Genomic DNA, 21,402 nt, shown 5'->3' with positions numbered 1-21,402 from the left:
TGAACTTAAAGTGGAAAGGCCTTAATTTTCTCGGCTTCCACAGAGCATCTGCCTTTGGCTCAGGGTGTGATCCCAGGATCGGGGATCGAGTCCCTCATCGGGCTCCTTGAATGGAGCCTGCTTCTCCCTTTCCCTGTGTCTCTGCCTCTTTCTCTGTATCTCTCATGAATAAATAAATAAAATCTTTAAAAAAAAGATTTGTAGAATAAAAGCTTTTGCAAAGAAATTATAGAGGTATCATCCAGAATTCTAATGTCTTATGTTGGCTTTAGCTCATTCATCAGGTGACAGAACCAAATATTTGATTTTTAAATAATTCAACAGAATGCACTTTATTACCTTTCCTTATGCTGTAGGTAATAGGTTGGATGAATAACTGTATAAAATGCAGACAGCAGGAGGTGGAGATGAGAGGGTACATCTGTTGCTGATTACAATAAACCACTTAGCAGGGGTGTCTGGGTGGCTCTGTCACTTAAATGGCCAACTCTTGATTTTGGCTCTGGTCATGATCTTGGGGTTCTGGGATTGAGCCCTGCTTCAGACTCTCCACTCAGGGAGGAGTCTGTTTGAGGATTTACTCTCTCTCCTTCTGTACTTTTCCTTCTGTGCCTCCCCTACCGGCACCCTCTTTCTCTCTTAAATAGACAAATAAATAAATCTTGAAAAACAAAAACAATAACAAACAAACAAACAAAAACCACTGGAGCAACACGAAGGGGTGGGGGGAAGGTCATGTTGATCAGATGAGGAACACAGAGAGAGAAGTCTTTCAACTTTCCATTAGTAGATGGGATTTTCAGAACAGTAGACACTATGTGACAATATGAGAGAACAATGGAGATAAAACATACAAAACTCCATGAAGAGGTAATGACAACCACTCAGATCTCAATCTATTCATCTGAGCAAGAAAGACTGAGTAACTGAGGGACTGTGTAGAAGATTGATGAACCAGCTTGGATACCCTAAAGGATAGGAGACTGTTGTGAATGTTTGCAAAATTCCAGAAACCCCACTGTGAACCAAGAATTATTGGCTATGTTCCCTCTTCATTATGATGTTATAGTGCAAAGAGGGTCAGGTGATCACATAACAGTCCTAGAACATCACTGTGGACAAGGCTTTTTCTGTACAGGTCAGGGAAACCACAAAGAAGAAATAAAGAATGATAATGGTGCCAACAAGATGGCAGAATAAGAGTTTTAAGCCCTCACCCCTTTAGAGAAATACTGATTTTGGCAACTTTCCATGGATGAGAATACCACTATAGGAGTTTAGGAGTTGAAAAAAGAGGTATAGGCACTTGGAGCAAGAAAATAAGAGAATAGGGGCTTGGAAAGAGTAAAAAAAAAGTTTGTTTGTTTATTTATTTATTTATTTATTTACTTACTTACTTATTTATTTATACCTGTGTCACCCTTTCCCTAAAGCAACAGAGCTCAATGTCAATATATCCCCTTACCTCATGATTTGTTTCATGCAGAGAAGTCAAAGATTAATTACTGTCTGGTACCTCAGCCTAAAAGTCCCATTGTTATTCTCAATCATCCAAAACATTGAGAGGATCTTAAATAATTATTTAAATTTTTTTTTTATGAAAGAATACTTGGCACAAAGTCTAACATTAGTTACAGGCATGCAGCATAATGAATCAACAACTCTACGTTACCCAGTGCTCACTAAGATAAACATTAACACAATCTGTCACCAAACAACACTACAATATTACTGACTATATTTCCCATGTCATACTTTTCATCTCCATGGCTCATTTTATAATGGAAATTTGTACCCCATAGTGCATCCACCTTTTTTGCCCATCCCCAATAGCCTTTTCTGTAATCAGCAATTTGTTCTGTATTTATGGGTTTATATTTGTTCTTTGGTTTGTCTTTGCTTTATTGCTTAGATTCCACATATCAATGAAATCATATTATGCATATTTGATTTATTTTACTTAGTATAATACCTTCTACCAACATTTATGTCACAAATGGAAAGGCCTTATTTTTATGGTTGACTAATATTCCATCTATCTATCATCTCTCTCTCTCTCTCTCTCTCATCTATCTTATATGTCTCCACAGCATTCCAAAGTATACAAATATATATATAATATATAAACTGTAAATATACTATATAATATACTTCATACCTATAATATACTTTATATGTATTTCATATATACTTACATATATGGGTATAGTGTATTATGTATATATACCATTTTCATTTCTTAGCTATTGTAGGAATGCCACAATAAATTGGAGTGCATGTATATTTTCAGATTAGAATTAGTGTTTTCTTTTCTTTAGATAAATATCTGGTAGAGGAATTACTAGATCATATGGTATTTTCATTTTTTAAAAGATTTTATTTATTTATTCATGAGAGACCCAGAGAGAGAGGCAGAGACATAGGTAAAGGGAGAAGCAGGCAACCCACAGGGGGCCTGATGCAAGACTGGATCCCAGGAACCAGGATCACAAATTAAGCCAAAGACCAAGCTCAACCACAAAGCCAACCACATTCCTCCATTTTTAATTTTTTGAGGTACCTCACTGTGGTTTTCCACAGTGAGTGCAGCAATTTACATTCCCCACCAGTGTTGCACAAACCTTCCTTTTTCTCCACATCCGTACTAACATTGATTTTTTAAAAATCTTTTTGATGTTAGCCATCCTGACAATTATGAAAAGCTATCGCATTGTGGTTTTGACATGCGTTTCCCCAATGATGAGTTATTTTAAGCATCTTTCATGTATGCTGGCCATCTGTATGGTTTTTTGGAAGAATGTCCATTTAGGTCTTTCACTCTGTAATTATTTTTTTTGGTGTTGAATTATATAACTTTTTATATTTTGGATATTAACACACTTTCAGATATATCATTTGAAAATTTTTCTCCTGTTCACTGTATTGTCTGTGTTTTGTTGATGTTATTCTTTATTGTGCAAAAGCTTTAATTTTTGTGTCTTTACTTTTTTTGTATTTTCTTAATTGGAGTTCGATTTGCCAACATATACTATAACACCCAGTGCTCATCCTGTCAAGTGCACCATCAGTGCCCATCACACAGACACCCCATTCCCTCTCACTTCTCCTTCCAATACCTTTGGTTAATTTCCCACAGATAGGAGTCTCTCATGTTTTGTCACCCTCTCTTTTTCCCTATTTTCACTCCTTTCCCTATAATACCTAAAACTATTTTTTATTTTCACCATATGAAGAAACCGTATGATGATTGTCTTTCTCCAATTGACTTATTTCACTCAGCATAATACCCTCCAGTTCCAACCACGTTGAAGCAAATGGTGGGTATCTGTCGTTTCTAATGGCTGAGTAATATTCCATTATATACATAAACCAATCTTCTTTATCCATTTGTCATTTGATGGACACCGAGGCTCCTTCCACAGTTTGGCTACTGTGGACATTGCTGCTATAAATATCGGGGTGCAGGTGTCCCGGTGTTTCACTGCATCTGTATCTTTGGGGTAAATCCCCAGCAGTGCAATTGCTGGGTCCTAGGGCAGGTCTATTTTTAACTCTTTGAGGAACATCCACACAGTTTTCCAAAGTGGCTGCACCAGTTCGCATTCCCACCAACAATGCAAGAGGGTTCCCCTTTCTCCAATCCTCTCCAACATTTGTGGTTTCCTGCTTTGTTAATTTTCCCCATTCTCACTGGTGTGAGGTGGTATCTCATTGTGGTTTTGATTTGTATTTCCCTGATGGCCAGTGATGTGGAGCATTTTCTCATGTGTATGTTGGCCATGTCCATGTCTTCCTCTGTGAAATTTCTGTTCATGTCTTTTGCCCATTTCATGATTGGACTGTTTGTTTCTTTGCTGTTGAGTTTAATAAGTTCTTTATAGATCTTGGATACTAGCCCTTTATCTGATAGGTCATTTGCAAATATCTTCTCCCAATCTGTAGGTTGTCTTTTAGTTTTGTTGACTATTTCTGTGGCTGTGCAAAAGCATTCTATCTTGATGAAGTCCCAACAGTTCATTTTTGCTTTTATTTCCCTTGCCTTCATAGATGTATCTTGCAAGAATTTACTGTGGCCAAGTTCAAAAATGGTGTTGCCTATGTTCTCCTCTAGGATTTTGATGGATTCTTGACTCACATTTAGATCTTCCATCCATTTTGAGTTTATCTTGTGTATTCTGTAAGAGAATGGTCCCATTTCATTTTTCTGCACGTGGCTGTCCAATTTTCCCAGCACTATTTATTGAAGATACTGCCTTTTCCAGTGGATAGTTTTTCCTCCTTTGTCAAATATTAGTTGTCTAGAGCTGAGAGTCCATTTCTGGATTCTCTATTCTATTCCATTATCTATGTGTCTGTTTTGAGGCCAGTACCAAACAGTCTTGATGATCACAGCTTTATAGTGCAACCTGAAATCTGGCATTGTGATGCCCCCAGCTATGTTTTTCTTTTCTTAATATTCTCCTGGCTATTTGGGGTCTTTTCTAATTCCACACAAATCTTAATATTATTTGTTCCAACTCTCTGAAGAAAGTCCATGGTATTTTGATAGGGATTGCATTAAATGTGTACATTAACCTGGGTTACATTGACATTTTCACAATGTTAATTCTTCCAATCCATGAGCATGGAATATTTTTCCATATCTTTGTGTCTTCCTCCATTTCTTTCAGAAGAGTTATGTAATGTTTAGGGTATAGATCCTTTACGTCTTTGGTTAGATTTAGTCCCATCTTATTCCTTTGGGTGCAATTGTAAATAGGATTGACTCCTTAATTTCTCTTTCTTCAGTCTCATTGTTCATGTATAGAAATTCCACTGACTTCTGGGCATTGATCTTGTATCCTGCCATACTGCCAAAATGCTGTATGAATTCTAGCAATCTTTGGGTAGAGTCTTTTGGGTTTTCTAGGTACAGTATCATGTCATCTGCAAAGAGGTAGAGTTTCACTTCTTCTTTGCCAATTTGAATGCCTTTTATTTCTTTTTGCTGATTGCTGAGGCTAGAACTTCTAGTACTATGTTGAATAGCAGTGGTGAGAGTAACATCCCTGTCGTGTTCCTCATCTTAGGGGAAAGGCTCCCAGTGTTTCCCCATTGAGAATGATATTTGCTGTGAGCTTCTCATAGATGGCTTTTAAGATGTTGAGGAATGTTCTCTCTATCCTTACACTCTGAAGAGTTTTGATCAGGAATGGACGCTGTATTTTGTCAAATGCTTTCTCTGCATCTATTGAGAGGATCCTATGCTTGTTTATTCTCCTGTTGATACGGTCTATCATGTTGATTGATTTATGAGTCTTGAACCAACCTTGCATCCTGGGGATCAATGCCACTTGGTCATGGTGAATAAACTTCTTAAACTTTTGTGGATTGCTCTTAAGGTACTATTGGATCCTATTTGTTAGTATCTTGTTGAGATTTTTTCATCTGTGTTCATCAGAGATATTGGTCTATAATTCTCCTTTTTGATGGGGTCTTTGGTTTTTGAATTAAGGTGATGTTGGCCTCATAGAACAAGTTTAGAAGTACTCCATCTTTTTCTATCTTTCAGAACAGCTTTAGTAGAATATGTACTGTTTCTTGTTTAAACGTTTGATAGAATTCCCCAGGGAAGCCATCTGGCCCTGGACTTTTGTGTCTCGGGAGTTTGTGATGACTGCTTCAATTGCTCCCTGATTATTGGTCTGTTCAGGTTTTCTCTTTCTTCCTGTTCCAATTTTGTAATTTGTGTTTTTCCAGAAATGTATCCATATCTTCTAGATTGCTTGATTATTGGCATATAGCTGCTCATAATAAGTTTTTAAAATCATTAGTATTTCCTTGGTATTCGTGGTGATCTCTGCCTTCTCATTCATGATTTATTGATTTCAGTGTTTTCTCTTTTGTTTTTAGTAAGGCTGGCTAATGGTTTATCTATCTTACTAATTCCTTCAAAGAACCAACTCCTGGTTTTGTTGATCTGTTCCACAGTTCTTCTGGTCTCTCTTTCATTGAGTTTTGATCCAATCTTTTTTATCTCTCTTCTGCTTGGTGTTTTATTTGCTGTTCTTTCTCCAGTTTTTTAGGTGCGAGGTTTTCTTGTGTATTTGAGGTTTTTCCAATTTTTGAGGGATGCTTGTATTGCGATGTATTCCCCCCCTGCTTTTGCTGCATCCCAAAGATTTTGAATGGTTGTATCTTCATTCTCATTAGTTTCCATGAATCTTTTTAATTCCTCTCTAATTTCCTAGTTGATCCTTTCATCTTTTAGCAGGATGGTCCTTAATGTCCACATGTTTGAAATCCTTCCAAACTTCTTCTTCTGATTTAGTTCTAGTTTCAAAGCATTATGGTCTGAAAATATGCACGGACAATCCCAATCTTTAGGTATCGGTTTAAGACCTGGTTTGTGACCCAGCATGTGGTCTATTTTGGAGAAAGTTCCATGTGCACTTGAGAAGACTGTGTATTCAGTTGAGTTTGGATGTAAAGTTCTGTAAGTATCTATGAAATCCATCTGGTCCAATGTATTATTTAAAGCTCTTGTTTCTTTGGAGATGTTGTGCTTAGAATACCTGTCGATTATAGACAGTGCCAGATTGAAGTCACCAATTATAAGTGTATTATTATCTAAGCATGTCTTAACTTTGGTTATTAATTGATTGATATACTTGGCAGCTCCCACATTTGGGGCATATATATAGAGGATTGTTAAGTCCTCTTGTTGAATAGATCCTTTAAGTATGATATTGTGTCCCTCTTCATCTCTCACTAATCTTCAGGATAAATTTAGTTTATCTGATATAAGGATGGCTACCCCTGCTTTCTTTTGAGGACCATTTGAATAGCACCTTTTATTTTCAGGCTGTAGGTGTCCTTCTGTCTAAAATGAGTCTCTTGTAGACACCAAATAGATGGGTCCTGCTTTTTTATCCAGTCTGAAACCCTGCGCCTTTTGATGGGGCCCATTCACGTTCAGAGTTACTATTGAAAGATATGAGCTTAGTGGCATCATGATACCTATTCAGTCCCTGTTTTTGTGGATTGTTCCATTGGACTTCTTCTTAAAGGGGAATTTTAAGAGTCCCCCTTAAAATTTCTTGCAGAGCTGGTTTGGAGGTCACATATTCTTTCAGTTCTTGCCTGTCTTGGAGGCTCTTTATCTCTCCTTCCATTCTGAATGAGAGCCTTGCTGGATAAAGTATTTTTGGCTACATGTTTTTCTCATTTAGGACCTTGAATATATCCTGACATCTCTTTCTGGCCTGCCAGGTCTCTGTGGAGAGGTCTGGTGTTAATCTGATATTTCTCCCCATATAAGTTAGAGATTTCTTGTCTCTTGCTGCTTTAAGGATCTTCTCTTTATCTTTGGAATTTGCAAGTTTCACTATTAAATGTTGAGATGTTGAGAGGTTTTTATTGATTTTAGGGGGGGATCTCTCTGTTTCCTGGATCTGAATGCCTGTTTTCCTTCTCAGATTAGGAAAGTTTTCAGCTATGATTTGTTCAAATACATATTCTGGCCCTCTGTCCCTTTCAGCGCCCTAGGGAACCCCAATTAAATGTAGATTTTTCTTCCTCTGGCTGTCACTTATTTCCCTTAATCTATCCTCATGATCTTTTAATTGTTTGTCTCTATTCCTAAGTTTCCCTCTTTGCCATCAACTTGTCTTCTATGTCGCTCACTCGTTCTTCCACCTTGTTAACCCTTGTCGTTAGGACCTCTAGTTTTGATTACATGGCATTTAATTGATTTTTAATTTCTGCCTAATTAGATCTAAATTCTGCAGTCATATAGTCTCCTGAGTCCTTTATGCTTTCTTTATAGAGAGTGGCCAACTCTTGATTTCACCTTAGGTCATGATCTGAAGAGCCTGAGGTGGAGCCCTTTACGGGGCTCCATGCTCATCTGGGTGTCTGCTGGAGATTATTTCTGCTCTCCCTCTGCCCCTCCTCCTTCTGTGTCTCAAGTAAATAAATGAATCTTTAAAAAGATCATTACACCTATATTATAGGACAACACTCAGAAAAAGAAGAGAAAGAAAAGGGGGTGGAATATTTGAGGAAATAATAGCTGAAAATGTCCCTTAATCTGGTGAAGGAAACAGACATCCAGACCCAGGAGACACAGGGAACTCCCATTAATATCAACAAAGTAGACCAACAAAAAAAAAATACATTGTAATTTAACCTGCGAAATATGGCAATAGAGAAAAAAAAAACCTTACAAGTGAAAGATGAAATGAGTCCTTTACTTACAGATTAAGACCCTAAATCTAACTGCACATCTCTCCACAGAAACTTGGCAAGCCGGAGTAGAGTGGCATGATATATTTAAGTTGTGAGTGGGAAAAATCCACAACCAAGAATACTATATAATAGCTTTGCTATTATTCAGGGTAAAAGGAGAGACAAAGGGTTTGCAGACAAACAAAAACTAAAGAAGTTCGTAACCATTAAACTAGCCCTTCAAGGAATTTTAAAGGGAACTCTTTGAGTGGGAAGAAAAGATCAAAATGACAAAGACAAGAAAAGAATAGAGAAAATCTCCAGAAAGAAAGACAAAATAAGTAATGGCACTAAATATATATCTATCTAAAATTACATGGAATGTAAATGGATTAAATGCTTCAATCAAAACAAATAGAATGTCAGAATGGATAAAAACAAGATGCATCTATATACTGCCTACAAGAGGTTCATTTCAGACCTAAAGGCAACTGCCCATTAGAAGTGGAGAAATGGGTATCCCACAAATGGATGTCAAGAAAAGCAGGAGTAGCAAAACAATTATCTACAAAAATAAAGGAACTCATTGACAATAATACAATAATAGTAGGGGACTTAAACATCTCCCTGACATAGTGGACAGATTATCTAAGCAGAAAATCAACAAGGAAACAAAGGCTTTGAATGAAATACTCGTCAGAGGGTCTTACCAGATATATTCAGAACATTCCATCCTAAAACAGCAGAACACACATTCTTTTCAAGGGAATGTGGGAAATTCTCAACAGTAGATCACATACCAGGCCACAAGTCAGCCTTCACAAGTACAAAAAGACTTAGGTCATACTATGCATCTTTTCTGACCACAAACCTATGAAACTTGAAGTTAACCACAAGAAAAATTTGGAAAAACCACAAACACATGGAGGTTGAACAACAGGCTACTAAACAATGAATAGGCCAACCAGAAGATCAAAGAAGAAATTAAAAAATGCATGGAAACAAGTTAAAATGAAAACATAATGGCCCCAAACTTTTGGAATGAAGCAAAAATGTCATAAGAGGGAAGTAAATAGCAATAGAGCGCTATCTTAAAAAACAAGAAATCTCAAGTAAAAACCCAGCTAAAGGAGCTAGAAAAATAGCAACAAAAGACACCTTCAGCCAGCAGAAGGAAGGAAATAATAAAGATTAGAGCAGAAATAAATGACATAGAAACTAAAAACAAACAAACAAAAAAAACCCCCCCAAACTCCCCCCAAACCAAACCAAACAAAAAAACACAATAAAAAAGATCAATAAAATGCTTTTCTTTGAAAAACTTACTAAATTTGATAACTCCCTAGCCAGACTTGTCAAAAACAACAGAGAAAGGATCCAAACAAATAAAATTACAAATGAGAAAAGAGAAAGAAGAAACAACAGGAGGAAATAGAAAACTTGAACAAACCAATAGCTAGCAAAGAAATTGAATCAGCATTCAAAAAAGTCCCAAGAAACAAAACTCCAGGGTCAGATGGCTTCACAGGCGAATTCTAGCAAACTTTGAAAGAACAGTTAATACCTATTCCTCTCAAACTATTCTAAGCAAATATAAATGGAAGGAAAACATCCAAAATCATTCTGTGAGGCCAGCATTACCCTGATACCAAAACCAGACCGACTCAACTAAAAAAGAGAACTATAGGCCAAGATCACTGGTGAAAATGAATGCAAAAATTCTCAATAAGATACTAAAAAATAAAATATAGCATTACATTAAAATAATTCATCAGGGTCAAGTGGGGTTTATTTCTGTGCTGCAAGGGTGGTTCATATTCACAAATCAATCAAAGTGATATACTACATTAATAAAAGGATAAGAACCAAACGGTCCTTTCAATATGTACAGAAGAGGTATGTGACAAAGCACAACATTCATTCATGCTACAAAACCTTAATGAAGTAGGTTTGCTGGGAATGTACAACATAATAAAGGCCAAATACCAAAAACCAACAACTAATATCATCCTCAATGGGGGAAAAACAGAACTTTTCCTCTATAGTCAGGAACTAGACAAGACAGGAATGTCCACTCTCACCACTGTTATTCAACATAGTACTAGAAGTCCTAGCCTCAGCAATACAACAACAAAAAGATATAAAAAGCATCCAAAATTGCCAATAAATAAGTCAAACTTTCAGTATTTGGAAATTACATGATATTCTATATAGAAAACCCAAAGGACTCCACCAAAAAATTACTAGAATAATACATGCATTCAGTAAATTCATAGGATACAAAATTAATGTACAGAAATCTGTTGCATTTCTATTCACCAACAATAAAGCAAAAGAAAGAAATTAAGGAATCAAAGCCATTTACAATGGCACCAAATACCATAAGAAACCTAGGAATAAACTTAACCAAACTGGTAAAAGATCTATACTCTGAAAACTATAAAACATGGCTGAAAGAATTTATTTATTTTTTAAATATTTTATTTATTTATTCATAGAGACACACACAGAGAGACAGAGAGACAGAGAAGAGAGGGAGAGAGAGAGAGAGAGAGAGAGAGAGAGAGAGGCAGAGACACAGGCAGAGGGAGAAGCAGGCTCCATGCAGAGAGCCTGACGTGGGACTCAATGGGGTCTCCAGGATCACACCCCAGGCTGCAGGTGGCGCTAAACTGCTGTGCCACTGGAGCTGTCCTGGCTGAAAGAATTCAAAGAGGACTTGCAGTTCATGTTCATAGATCGGAGAAACAAATATTGTTAAAATTTCTATATTACCCAAAGAAATCTGCACTTTTAATGCAATCCCTATTAAAATACTACCAGCATTTTTCACAGAGCCAAGGAAGTAATCCTAAAATTTATATGGAACAACATAAGACCCCAAATAGTCCAAACATTCTTTTTTTTTTTTTTTAATTTTTATTTATTTATGATAGTCACAGAGAGAGAGAGAGGCAGAGACACAGGCAGAGGGAGAAGCAGGCTCCATGCACCGGGAGCCCGACGTGGGATTCGATCCGGGGTCTCCAGGATCACGCTCTGGGCCAAAGGCAGGCGCCAAACCGCTGCGCCACCCAGGGATCCCTAGTCCAAACATTCTTGAACAAGAAAAGCAAAGTTGGGGGCATTACAATTCTGGATTTCAAGTTGTATTACAAAGTCGTAGTGGCTAAGACAGTATGTTATTGGCACACACACACACACAAAGACACATAGGTCATTAAAACAGAATAGAAAACTCAGAAATGAACCCAAAACCATATGGTCAATTAATCTTCAAGAAAAGCAGCAAAGATTATCTAATAGGAAAAAGACAGCCTCTTCAACAACTGGTGCTGGGAAAACTTGACAGCAACACGCTAAAACTATGAAACTGAAACACTTTCTTACATCACACAGAAAAATAAGTTCAAAATGGATGAAAGATCTAAATGTGAGAAGGAAACCAAAAGTTCTATCAAAGAACACAGCTGCAACCTTTTTGATATAAGAGGTACCAACTTTTTACTCTATATGTCTCCTCAGGCAAGGAAAACAAAAGGAAAAATAAACTATTGGGACTTCATCAAAATAAAAATCTGCACAGCGAAGGAAACTATCAACAAATCTAAAAGGCTGACCAAGGAATAGGAGATATTATTTGCAAAATATGTATCTGATAAAGGCTTCGTATCCAAAATTTGTAAAGAATTTATCAAACTCAATCCCCTCTAAATTAAACTATCCAGTTAAGAAATGCACAGAACTCATGAGTAGACATTTTTTCAAAGAAGACACAGATGACTAATAGACACATGAAAAGATGCTCAACATCACTCATCATCAGGGAAATGCAAATCAAACCTCAATGAGATATCACCTCAAGACAGCATGACTAAAATTAACACCACAGGAAACTACAGGTATTGGCAAGGATGTGGAGAAAGGGGAATTCTCTTGCACTGCTGGTTGGAATGCAAACAGGTGCAGCTACTCTGGAAACCAGTATGGAGTTTTCTCAAAGTTAGAAATAGAAATGCTCTAGGATTAGAATTGCAATACTAAGTATTTATCCAAAGGATACAAAAACACTGATTGGAAGGGATATATGCACCCTAATGCTTATAGTAGCATTATCAACAATAGCCAAATTGTGCAAAGAGCCCAAATTTCCATGGACTGATGAATGGATAAAGAAGATGTGGTATATATACTCAATGTAATATTACTCAGCCATAAAAAAGGGAATAGAATCTTGCTATTCACAATAATATGGATGGAACTAGAGAGTATTATGTGAAGTGAGAAAAGTTTGGTCAGAGAAAGGGAAATAAAAGGCAACCAACATATGATTTCACTCAAAATGTGGAATTTAAGAAACAAAACATAAGCAGGATAAAATAGAGAGTTAAGCCATGAGACAGACTCTTAACTAAACAGAACAATCTGACGTTTACCTGAGGGGAGTTAGAGAGGGGATGGGTTAAATGGGTGATGGGTATTAAAGAGGGCACATGTACTGATTAACATGGGTGTTGTATGTAACTGATGGGTCATGAATTCTATACCTAAAACTAATATTGCACTGTATGTAACCATTTGGAATTTAAAATGTGGAGAATAAAATAAAATAAAAGAACTAAAAATAAATGATCAGTGGAAAATACTTTTTTGTTATTGTTCTTGACTTTGCTTACTGTCTTAATAACTAGGCTCATCATTTCCCTATAGACTTGGGTTCTATTATTATCCACTCCATATTCTGTTTTTTTTTCCAGCAGGTATTATCCCAATTTGATCTGTAAAAACTCTGCATGTACCTGAGAGCCATATCCCTCAGTCTACTTCTGGAAGCCAATTTGCTCCAGACTCCAGGGGCCCCTATCTCTGTGGGCATCTAATGGAAAATATTCTATGATATATTTTACACCATCTTTTCTTCATCACTGTGTTTGCACATTAATTTGGGCTGTTTCTTCTGGATATAAACAGAGGAAGAAGTCAGAAATATTGCCTTATCATCATTACTGCAGAAAGCGAATACATATCGAGAAACTACGTTATTTTATCAAGGTATTATTCATTTTCTATTTCTCAGGTTTTTATCCATTAAAGGAAAAATGAATTTTACTTGTCATGAGGTTTATGTAACCAATAATTTCAACCTGTTTTTGAGAAAAACATGAAGACAGGTGTTTTATTAAAGTGATTTGATCATTCCCTTAGTTGTGCTATGTGATATTTTCAATAAAATAAGTAAACAAAATAACTTAGCTCAGACAGTGTACATTGATTTTTATTAATTTAATTAGCTTAGAAGATACCTAATTCAGCTTGGAGCTATTAGAAAAAAATACTTCATGGTAGAGATTTGTTTACTTTGTTTCTTAGCATTGAGAATTGTTTCTTAATACAAGTAGAATAAGAAGTAACTTTTCAGAAGTAGGAATCACCCAGAAAAGGCCATTTTGATGTATGTGTAAGGAGACTTCATAGTGCTCAAATTAAATGCTTTCAAAAACTCATATCATTTATTGCCATTTTGTTATTGTGGAAATTGAAACTCAAATTTAGTTTTAGCTTCCTCAATTTAAAGCAGCTCAACTGTGTCAGAATATGAATAGAACTCAGACCTCCTTCAATCCCATCAGAACACAGGTTATCTTAGTTTCATTAACTTTATGAACTTGATTTATTAATATTTTGAGTGAGATATTGAGACATGGAGGAGGAAGATTAGGACTTAGGATATTCTTATGTAGTCAAATTGTGTACTTGAAGAAAATGATCCCAGGTGAATGAGCAAGTTCAGAGGTTCTGTTCTGCCCAAGGCATATACCAGGAACCCGTTATCTAACTGGTACCACCTCAAATGTCGTATATTTGAATAAAATAGGGATAAGCATAATATCCTGAAACTGCTCTATTGCATAGTTACCCCACATCCAGTGCAATCATGCTCCTCTGGCCTTTGACAGTCTTGGAATACACAGGGGGCTGAAGCAAGAACTCTTATACTCCTGCACTCTATGTATCCTCACATCTCTTGGGAAGTTTCTCCTCAAACTGAACTCTCTCCTGTCAACAGAAAGAAAGAATATTAAAACCCATTTATTCAAGATGCAGGAAAATTATTGTACATTTATTTTTTTTCACTGACAAGGAGAAATTCCACAGTTGTCCATCTATTCCTCACATAATGTGTGGATTTATAACTCCACAACTAAAGAGAGAGAAGAGGCCATATTAAAGACAGTAGGAAATACCAACTCATGGTTTAGGGAGAAAGAGATTGTGGGTGCTGTGTAGGTGAAGGAGCTGTGGTCACAAACAAGGGTGGGGGAAATAGAGGAGCACAGGAGAGTAATACACAAGGAGAATGTTTCCCCAAAGCCATTGGTTTATAATATGAGAGGGGTTGAATTTCATTAGTTCTTGTTGCCTGGAACTTTAAGAATGGAATTGTAAAGGTCAGTTGGTTTGGCTGGGATAGAGCCCAGAGGGCACTGCCCTGCTCTTGGAGAGAAGGTAGGTAAACACTGGAGCCTGTCACTACTCGCCCATCCCCTCGCCCATTCCCTTCCCCTCGCCCCCCTCTCCTTCCACTATTCCTTGTTTGTTTCCCAGAGTTAGGAGTCTCTCATGTTCTGTCACCCTCTCTGATATTTTCCACTCATTTTCTTTCCTTTTCCCTTTATTCTCCAAATCTGCTTCTTCAGTATTTCTTACATCTATAAATGGCATACTGTTTATCTGATTTCCCGAGACAGAAATCTGGTTTATATATAATAAAATGTAACCATCTTAAGTGTAAAAACAAAACAAAACCCTGGAGCACGTAAAGAGCAATCTGAAGAATGCCTGGGCACACGAGTGGAAGATTATTCACTTTTCTCCCAGTGCATCCTTGAGAGGAAGCTTTCAAGGAGACACCTACCAATGAATAAAGGAGCGGGCTAGCACCTTTTCCCTCTTCTGTCCCTCAGCAAAAACGCACAGCCATCTGCAGGAAGTAGTGCAGCACTTACACTGTCTGCCTAACTTGCTTTCACCCAACCCCTCACTGCTGCCATAGTTAAGATTCCTTCAGTTCCAATGTGGTGGACACTTCCGCCAGGAGATGAGCACAAGCCCCTGCTCACAATACATCTCCTGACCTGAAAGTTTGGCAGGGCTTCAGATCTGGTGGAGTTGGTGTCAGGTATCATTTTACAAGCAGACCAGTGCACATTCAGCTCAGGGATTAAGCACGGCCCACAACAGGCAAGAGCAGCCACAACCCCACAGCAGAGTGCACACAGCATACACCTGAAGTGCCAGTCCCTAGACATGACAAGACTTCTTCCTCATAAGGCCATTACTTTCAGGAACAGGAAACCTACATGGCCTTTGTAACACAGAGAAGGAAAGATGGAGGAATTTATCCCAAATTAAAGAATGAGATAAAGTGAGAGCCAGAGATCTAAGTGAAACAGATCTATAAACAACATGCCTGATGGAGAATTTAAAGCAGCAATCATAAGGATACTCACTGGGCTTAAGAAAAGAATAGAAGACATTAGAAAAACACTTACCACAGAGTTAAGAGTTAAAAAAAGAATCAGTGATGAAGAATGTAATAAGGTAGACTGGAAACATGGTTTGTGCAATGAACAGCTGCTAGAGGATCCGGCAGTGGAACAAACTAGTGACTTAGAAGACAACATAATGGAAAATAATGAAGGTGAACAAAAGAGAGAAAGAATTATGCAACATGAGAATAGACTGAGGGAACTCTGTATCTCCATCAAATTTAATAGCATTTGTACTATAGGAATCTCAGAAGAAGAAAGAGAAAAGGGGGGCAGCAAATTTATTTAAAGAAATAATAGCTGAAGCATTCCTAATCTGGGGAAGGAAACAGATATCCAGATGCAAAAGGCATAGAGAATGCCCACCAAAATCAACAAAAGCAGATCAATAGCAAGACATGTTGTAATTAAACTTGCATAATATAGCAATAAAGAAAAAAAAAACCTAAAAGCAGCAAGACAAAAGAAGTCCCCAACTCACAAAGGAAAACACATAAGGCGGGATCCCTGGGTGGCTCAGTAGTTTAGCACCTGACTTCAGCTCAGAGCGTGATCCTGGAGTCCCAGGATTGAGTCCCACATCAGGCTCCCTGCATGGAGCCTGGTTCTCCCTTTGCTTGTGTCTCTGCCTCTCTCTCTCTCTCTGTCTCTCATGAATAAATAAATAAATAAATCTTAAAAAAGAAAAAGGAAAACACATAAGGCTAGCTGGAGACTTCCTAAAAGAAAATTGGCAAGCCAGAAGAAAGTGTCATAATATATTAAAAATGCCGAGTGGGAAAAATCTGCAGCCAAGAATATTCTATCCAGCAAGGCTGTCATAAAGAAGAGAAGGAAAGGTAGGGAGTTTCCCAAACAAAAATTAAAGGAGTTAATGACCACCAAACTAGCTCTGTAAGAAATATTAAAGGGAACTCTTTGAGCAGAGGGAAGTGACCAAAAGTGACAAAACCAATAAAGGATCAGAGAAAAATCTCCAAAAACAATGACAAGAATAAAATGGCAATAAATATATATCTATCATTAATTGCTGTGACTGCAAATGGACTAAACGCTCCAATCAAAAACATAGGGTGTTAGGATGGATAAAAAATAGGCTTATTTCAGACTTAAAGACAACTGCAGATTGAAAGTGAGGGGATGGAGAAACATGTATTATGCAAATAAATGTCAAAAGAAAGAGTAGTAGTACTTACAGACAAACCAGTCTTTTTGTTTCTGTTTTTGTGTGTGTGTGTGTGTGTGTGTGTGTTTATTTATTTATTTATTTTGAGAAAGGATTCAAGGACAGACACAACACAGTAGATGAGCATTAACAAGCAGAAGAGTTTATTAAGGTGAACATACACTCTTCTAGATGTGAGAGTGAGCGAGCTCAAGGGAGAGGTACCCTTTTTTTGTTCTTTTATTATTTTTTTTCCTGATTTGGTATCAGGATGATAATGGCCCCACAGAATGATGTTAAATGTATCCTCTCATCTACTATTTTTAAAATTTTCATAAGCTTATCATTAATTATTATCATTTTTTAATGTTTGGTAGAATTCACCAAAGAAATCATATGGTCTCAGGCTTTTCTGTGCTGGTTGATTTTTGATTCTTAATTCAGTTTTCATTCTTGTTATTGGTCTACAAGAATTCCTATTTTTTGTATCTAGACCATTTTTAGGAATTACACGTTTTTTTTCTAAATTATCTGATTTGTTAGTATATAAAATTATTTATAGTAATCTGTTATCACACTGTATTTATGCAGTATCTGTTGTATTGTTTTCTCTCCCATTTCTCATTTTTGTGTTTGAGTCTTCATTCATTTTCCTTAGTTGATGTAGTTAAAGCATTGTCAAGCATTTCTTTCTTTCTTTTTTAAACTGGTCATTACTTTCAATGTAATGTTATTGTTTATTCTTGTCTCTTATTTATTTCTGATTTTTTGTTTCCTTTTTTCTAGTAAATTTTGGACAAGTTTATTCTTTTTTTAGTTCCTTGTGGTATAATTTTGTTTATTTGAATGCTTTTTCCTTAATATAAGCATTTATAGCATAGAAAATAAAATAGAATTACCATATGATTGAATAATTCCACTACTAGATATTTACCAAAAGGAAATTAAAACACTAATTTAAAAAGATATATGCACTCCTGTGTTTATTTCAACATTATTTACAATGGCCAAGATACAGAGGCATCCCAAGAGTTCATGGATCGATAAAGAAGATATATATATGTTGAAAATGACTCAGTCATAAAGAAGAATGAAATCTCACCATTGGTAACAGTATTGGAGGGTAAAATGCTATGTGCAATAAGTCAGAGAAAGACAAATGCCATTTAATTTCACTCGTATGTGGAATTTAAGGAACAAAACAAACAAGCAAAGAAAAAAGAGACAAACAAAAAAAGCCCAGACTCCTAAATATAGAATAATGTGATGGTTACCAAAGGAGAAGTGGGTGAAGGGATGGGTGAAATAGGTGAAGAATATTAAGAGTAAACTTACCTTGATGAGCACTGAGTAATGTATAAAATTATTGAATCACTATATTGTACACCTGAGACTAGTAGAACTAGAATATACTAGAATTAAAAAAAAACAGTTTTGAGAATATGTTAGGGCATTTGAGTTTTCCTTCAAGCAAAATGGTAACTTGAATGATTTTTAAGTAGAGCATCGACATGATCTAATCGGAATTTAGTAAGGCTACTCTAGTTTTGAGTAAAATATGGATAGGAGAGACAAAGTTTGGAGTTAGCAAATTCTAAATGAACCTGTTGAAAAAAGTTCAGAACATAAAGAGAGAGAGAGAGAGTCAGAGAACATATTTTAACGTGAAACATGTGAATGAATTTAAAGGATATTCAGAGGACATGATCAATAGTAAACAAATTTTGATTCATGTTGATTGTGAAGTTTTAGTGGTATATCCAGGAGTTACCAAATGTAGAGATGGCTACATGGAACAGAGGAAGAATTGGGAGATTTAGATGTGGGAAATGTTAGCATAGAGATGATGAGGTGATGATTGACTTTATGACCCTTCTGTGTGCCAAAGAAGCCTATAAATAAAGAATCGTTTTTTTTTTTCCTTAAAAATAAATCCACAATAGCTAAACTATGGAAAGAGCCCAAGGTGTCCATTGACAGAGGGATGGATAAAGAAGATACATCAGCGTGGATGGAACTGGAGGGCATTATGCAGAATTAAATAAGTCAATCAGAGAAATACACTTATCATATGGTTTCACTCATATGTGCAATATAAGAACTAGCACAAAGGATTACAGGGGAAGGGATGGAAAACTGAATGGGAGGGAGACAAACCATGAGATTCTTAACTGTAGGAAACCAACTAAGAGTTGCTGGGGGTGTGGGTGGGGGGGCATGGGGTTACTCTGTGATGGGCCTTAAGGAGGGCACATGATGTAATGAGCTTTGGGTATTACAGGCAACTGAGGAATCACTGGACTCTACATCTGAAACTAATGATGTACTGTATGTTTGCTAATTGAATTTAATTTAAAAAAAAATTAAATTTAGGGCAGCCTGGGTGGCTCAGCAGTTTTGTACCATCTTCAGCCCAGGGCATGATCCTGGACACCCAGGATCGGGTCCCATGTCGGGCTCTCTGCATGGAGCCTGCTTCTTCCTCTGCCTGTGTCTCTGCTTCTCTCTCTCTGTATGTGTCTCTCATGAGTAAATAAATAAAATCTTAAGAAAACCCCAAAAATTTAAATTTAAAAAAGTCTACCGCCATCTCATTTACTTAAGTAATATTGAAGATATTTAATTTATTCCTTTAACTAGGGGATATAATTCCTACAGCATCGTATTAAGACAACACTTTATTTTTCCTTGTCTTATTTTTAATTATTGTGTATTTTCTTAAACAGAACACAGTTTTCCTTGCCCAATGGACAATCTCACAGAAGTGACAGAGTTCCTGCTCATGGGGTTTTCTGACATCTGCGAGCTACAGATACTTCATGCTGGACTCTTTCTGCTGATTTATCTGACAGCAGTGGTGTGGAACGTTCTCATCATGATTATCATTACTTTTGATCAGTATCTTCACCGGCCTATGTACTTCTTTCTGAAGAACCTCTCCTTTTTAGATTTGTGCTATGTTTCAGTCACTGTGCCTAAGTCAATCCACAGCTCCCTGACTCACAGTAACTCCATCTCTTACTTTGGCTGTGTGGCTCAAGTCTATTTTTTCTTTGCTTTTGCATCTGCTGAGCTGGCCTTTCTCACTGTCATGTCCTATGATCGCTATGTTGCCATTTGCCACCCCCTCCAATATGAAGCCATTATGACATCAGAAAAATGCCACCACATAGCAGCCATTGCCTGGCTGAGTTGCTTTATTTATGCATCTGTCCACACTGGCAACATATTTTGGGAGCCCATATCAAGATACAGAAAAATCCACCAGTTCTTCTGTGATATCTCCCATGTTTTGGCCCTGGTTTCCCATGAGGTTTTCTTTGCTGAGTTTGTGAGCCTGGCTCTGAGCTCCTGCTTTGTGCTGGTTTGCTTTGTTCTTATGATCATCTCCTATATCCAGATCTTCTCAACAGTGCTCAGAATCCCTTCAGTAGAGAGTAGGGCAAAAGCTTTTTCCACCTGCTCTCCACAGCTGATTGTTATTATGCTCTTCCTTACTACAGGGCTCTTTGGTGCCTTAGGACCAATTGCCAAGACTTCATCCATTCAAGATTTGGTGATTGCTGTGGCTTACACAGTTTTGCCTCCCTTCCTAAATCCCATCATATATAGTCTTCGAAACAAGGAGATTAAAGCAGCTATTTGGAGGATATTTGAGAAGATAAATTCTTTGCAAATTAGAAACAATTAGATTTTGCTAATACAAGATCTGTAACAAAAGACTAGGAGAGTATAAATACATTATGGAAAAAAAAAGATATTGGAAAAACTTGAGCGGCAGATTATTTCCAGCCCATATTTAGAAATAAATACAAATATTTCTTTAAAAATTAAAAATCTCTTGATATCAAATTTTGCAAAATTGTATAACTACAACTTTTGTGGTGTTCCATTCCTTCTCATTCCATATCTTTGAACTCATTTAAATACCTTATATTGAGCCTGATATCCTACACTCAAGTTACTATGTATTTGCTGGAAGGGGTCTCTCTCTCTCTCTCTCTCTCTCTCTCTCTCTCACACACACACACACACACACACACACAACTTTCTAGTACCTGATTTATCTACTTAGCAAAAGAGAGCATAGAACAAACCAGGTAGTTATAATGGAGGTGAGTAAATGTGTTTTTTTGCCCCAAATTTAATAACATTTTTCTTTCAATCTTAGTTAATTCTATAAATCTGTCAGGAAATTGAACTAAGCTTCATCAACAGTCTTTTTGGCAACCATTTAAATTGTCATGTTCCACTTTTGAAATGTTACAGTAATTATTGCAATAATAAAAACAGATAAATTTGATTTACACCTGACACAGCCTAAATATACATTTAGGTTTATAGTAACTCAATCCTTATAATAATGCAACAAAATAACAGTGTTTGTTCTATTTATTTCATCCAGGTTTCATAAATATGAAAACTGAATTCAATCTCAAAAACATGCCAAAGTTACACAGAGAAAGCTATCCAAACCAA

General features: G+C 36.7%; 1 protein-coding gene across 1 annotated transcript; it reads left to right on the top strand.

The window, feature by feature from the left end:
• The first annotated feature begins 19,669 nt into the window (after positions 1-19,669).
• On the top strand, positions 19,670-20,614 carry OR14I1 (olfactory receptor family 14 subfamily I member 1). Its single transcript, XM_026010886.1, has one exon. The coding sequence runs from the start codon at positions 19,670-19,672 to the stop codon at positions 20,612-20,614; it is 945 nt and encodes a 314-aa protein (XP_025866671.1).
• Positions 20,615-21,402: the final 788 nt, after the last annotated feature.

The sequence above is a fragment of the Vulpes vulpes genome, chromosome 7 (genome assembly GCF_048418805.1).
Source record: "Vulpes vulpes isolate BD-2025 chromosome 7, VulVul3, whole genome shotgun sequence".
NCBI classification, from domain to species: domain Eukaryota; kingdom Metazoa; phylum Chordata; class Mammalia; order Carnivora; family Canidae; genus Vulpes; species Vulpes vulpes.
This window is presented reverse-complemented; position numbering and strand designations above follow the sequence as displayed.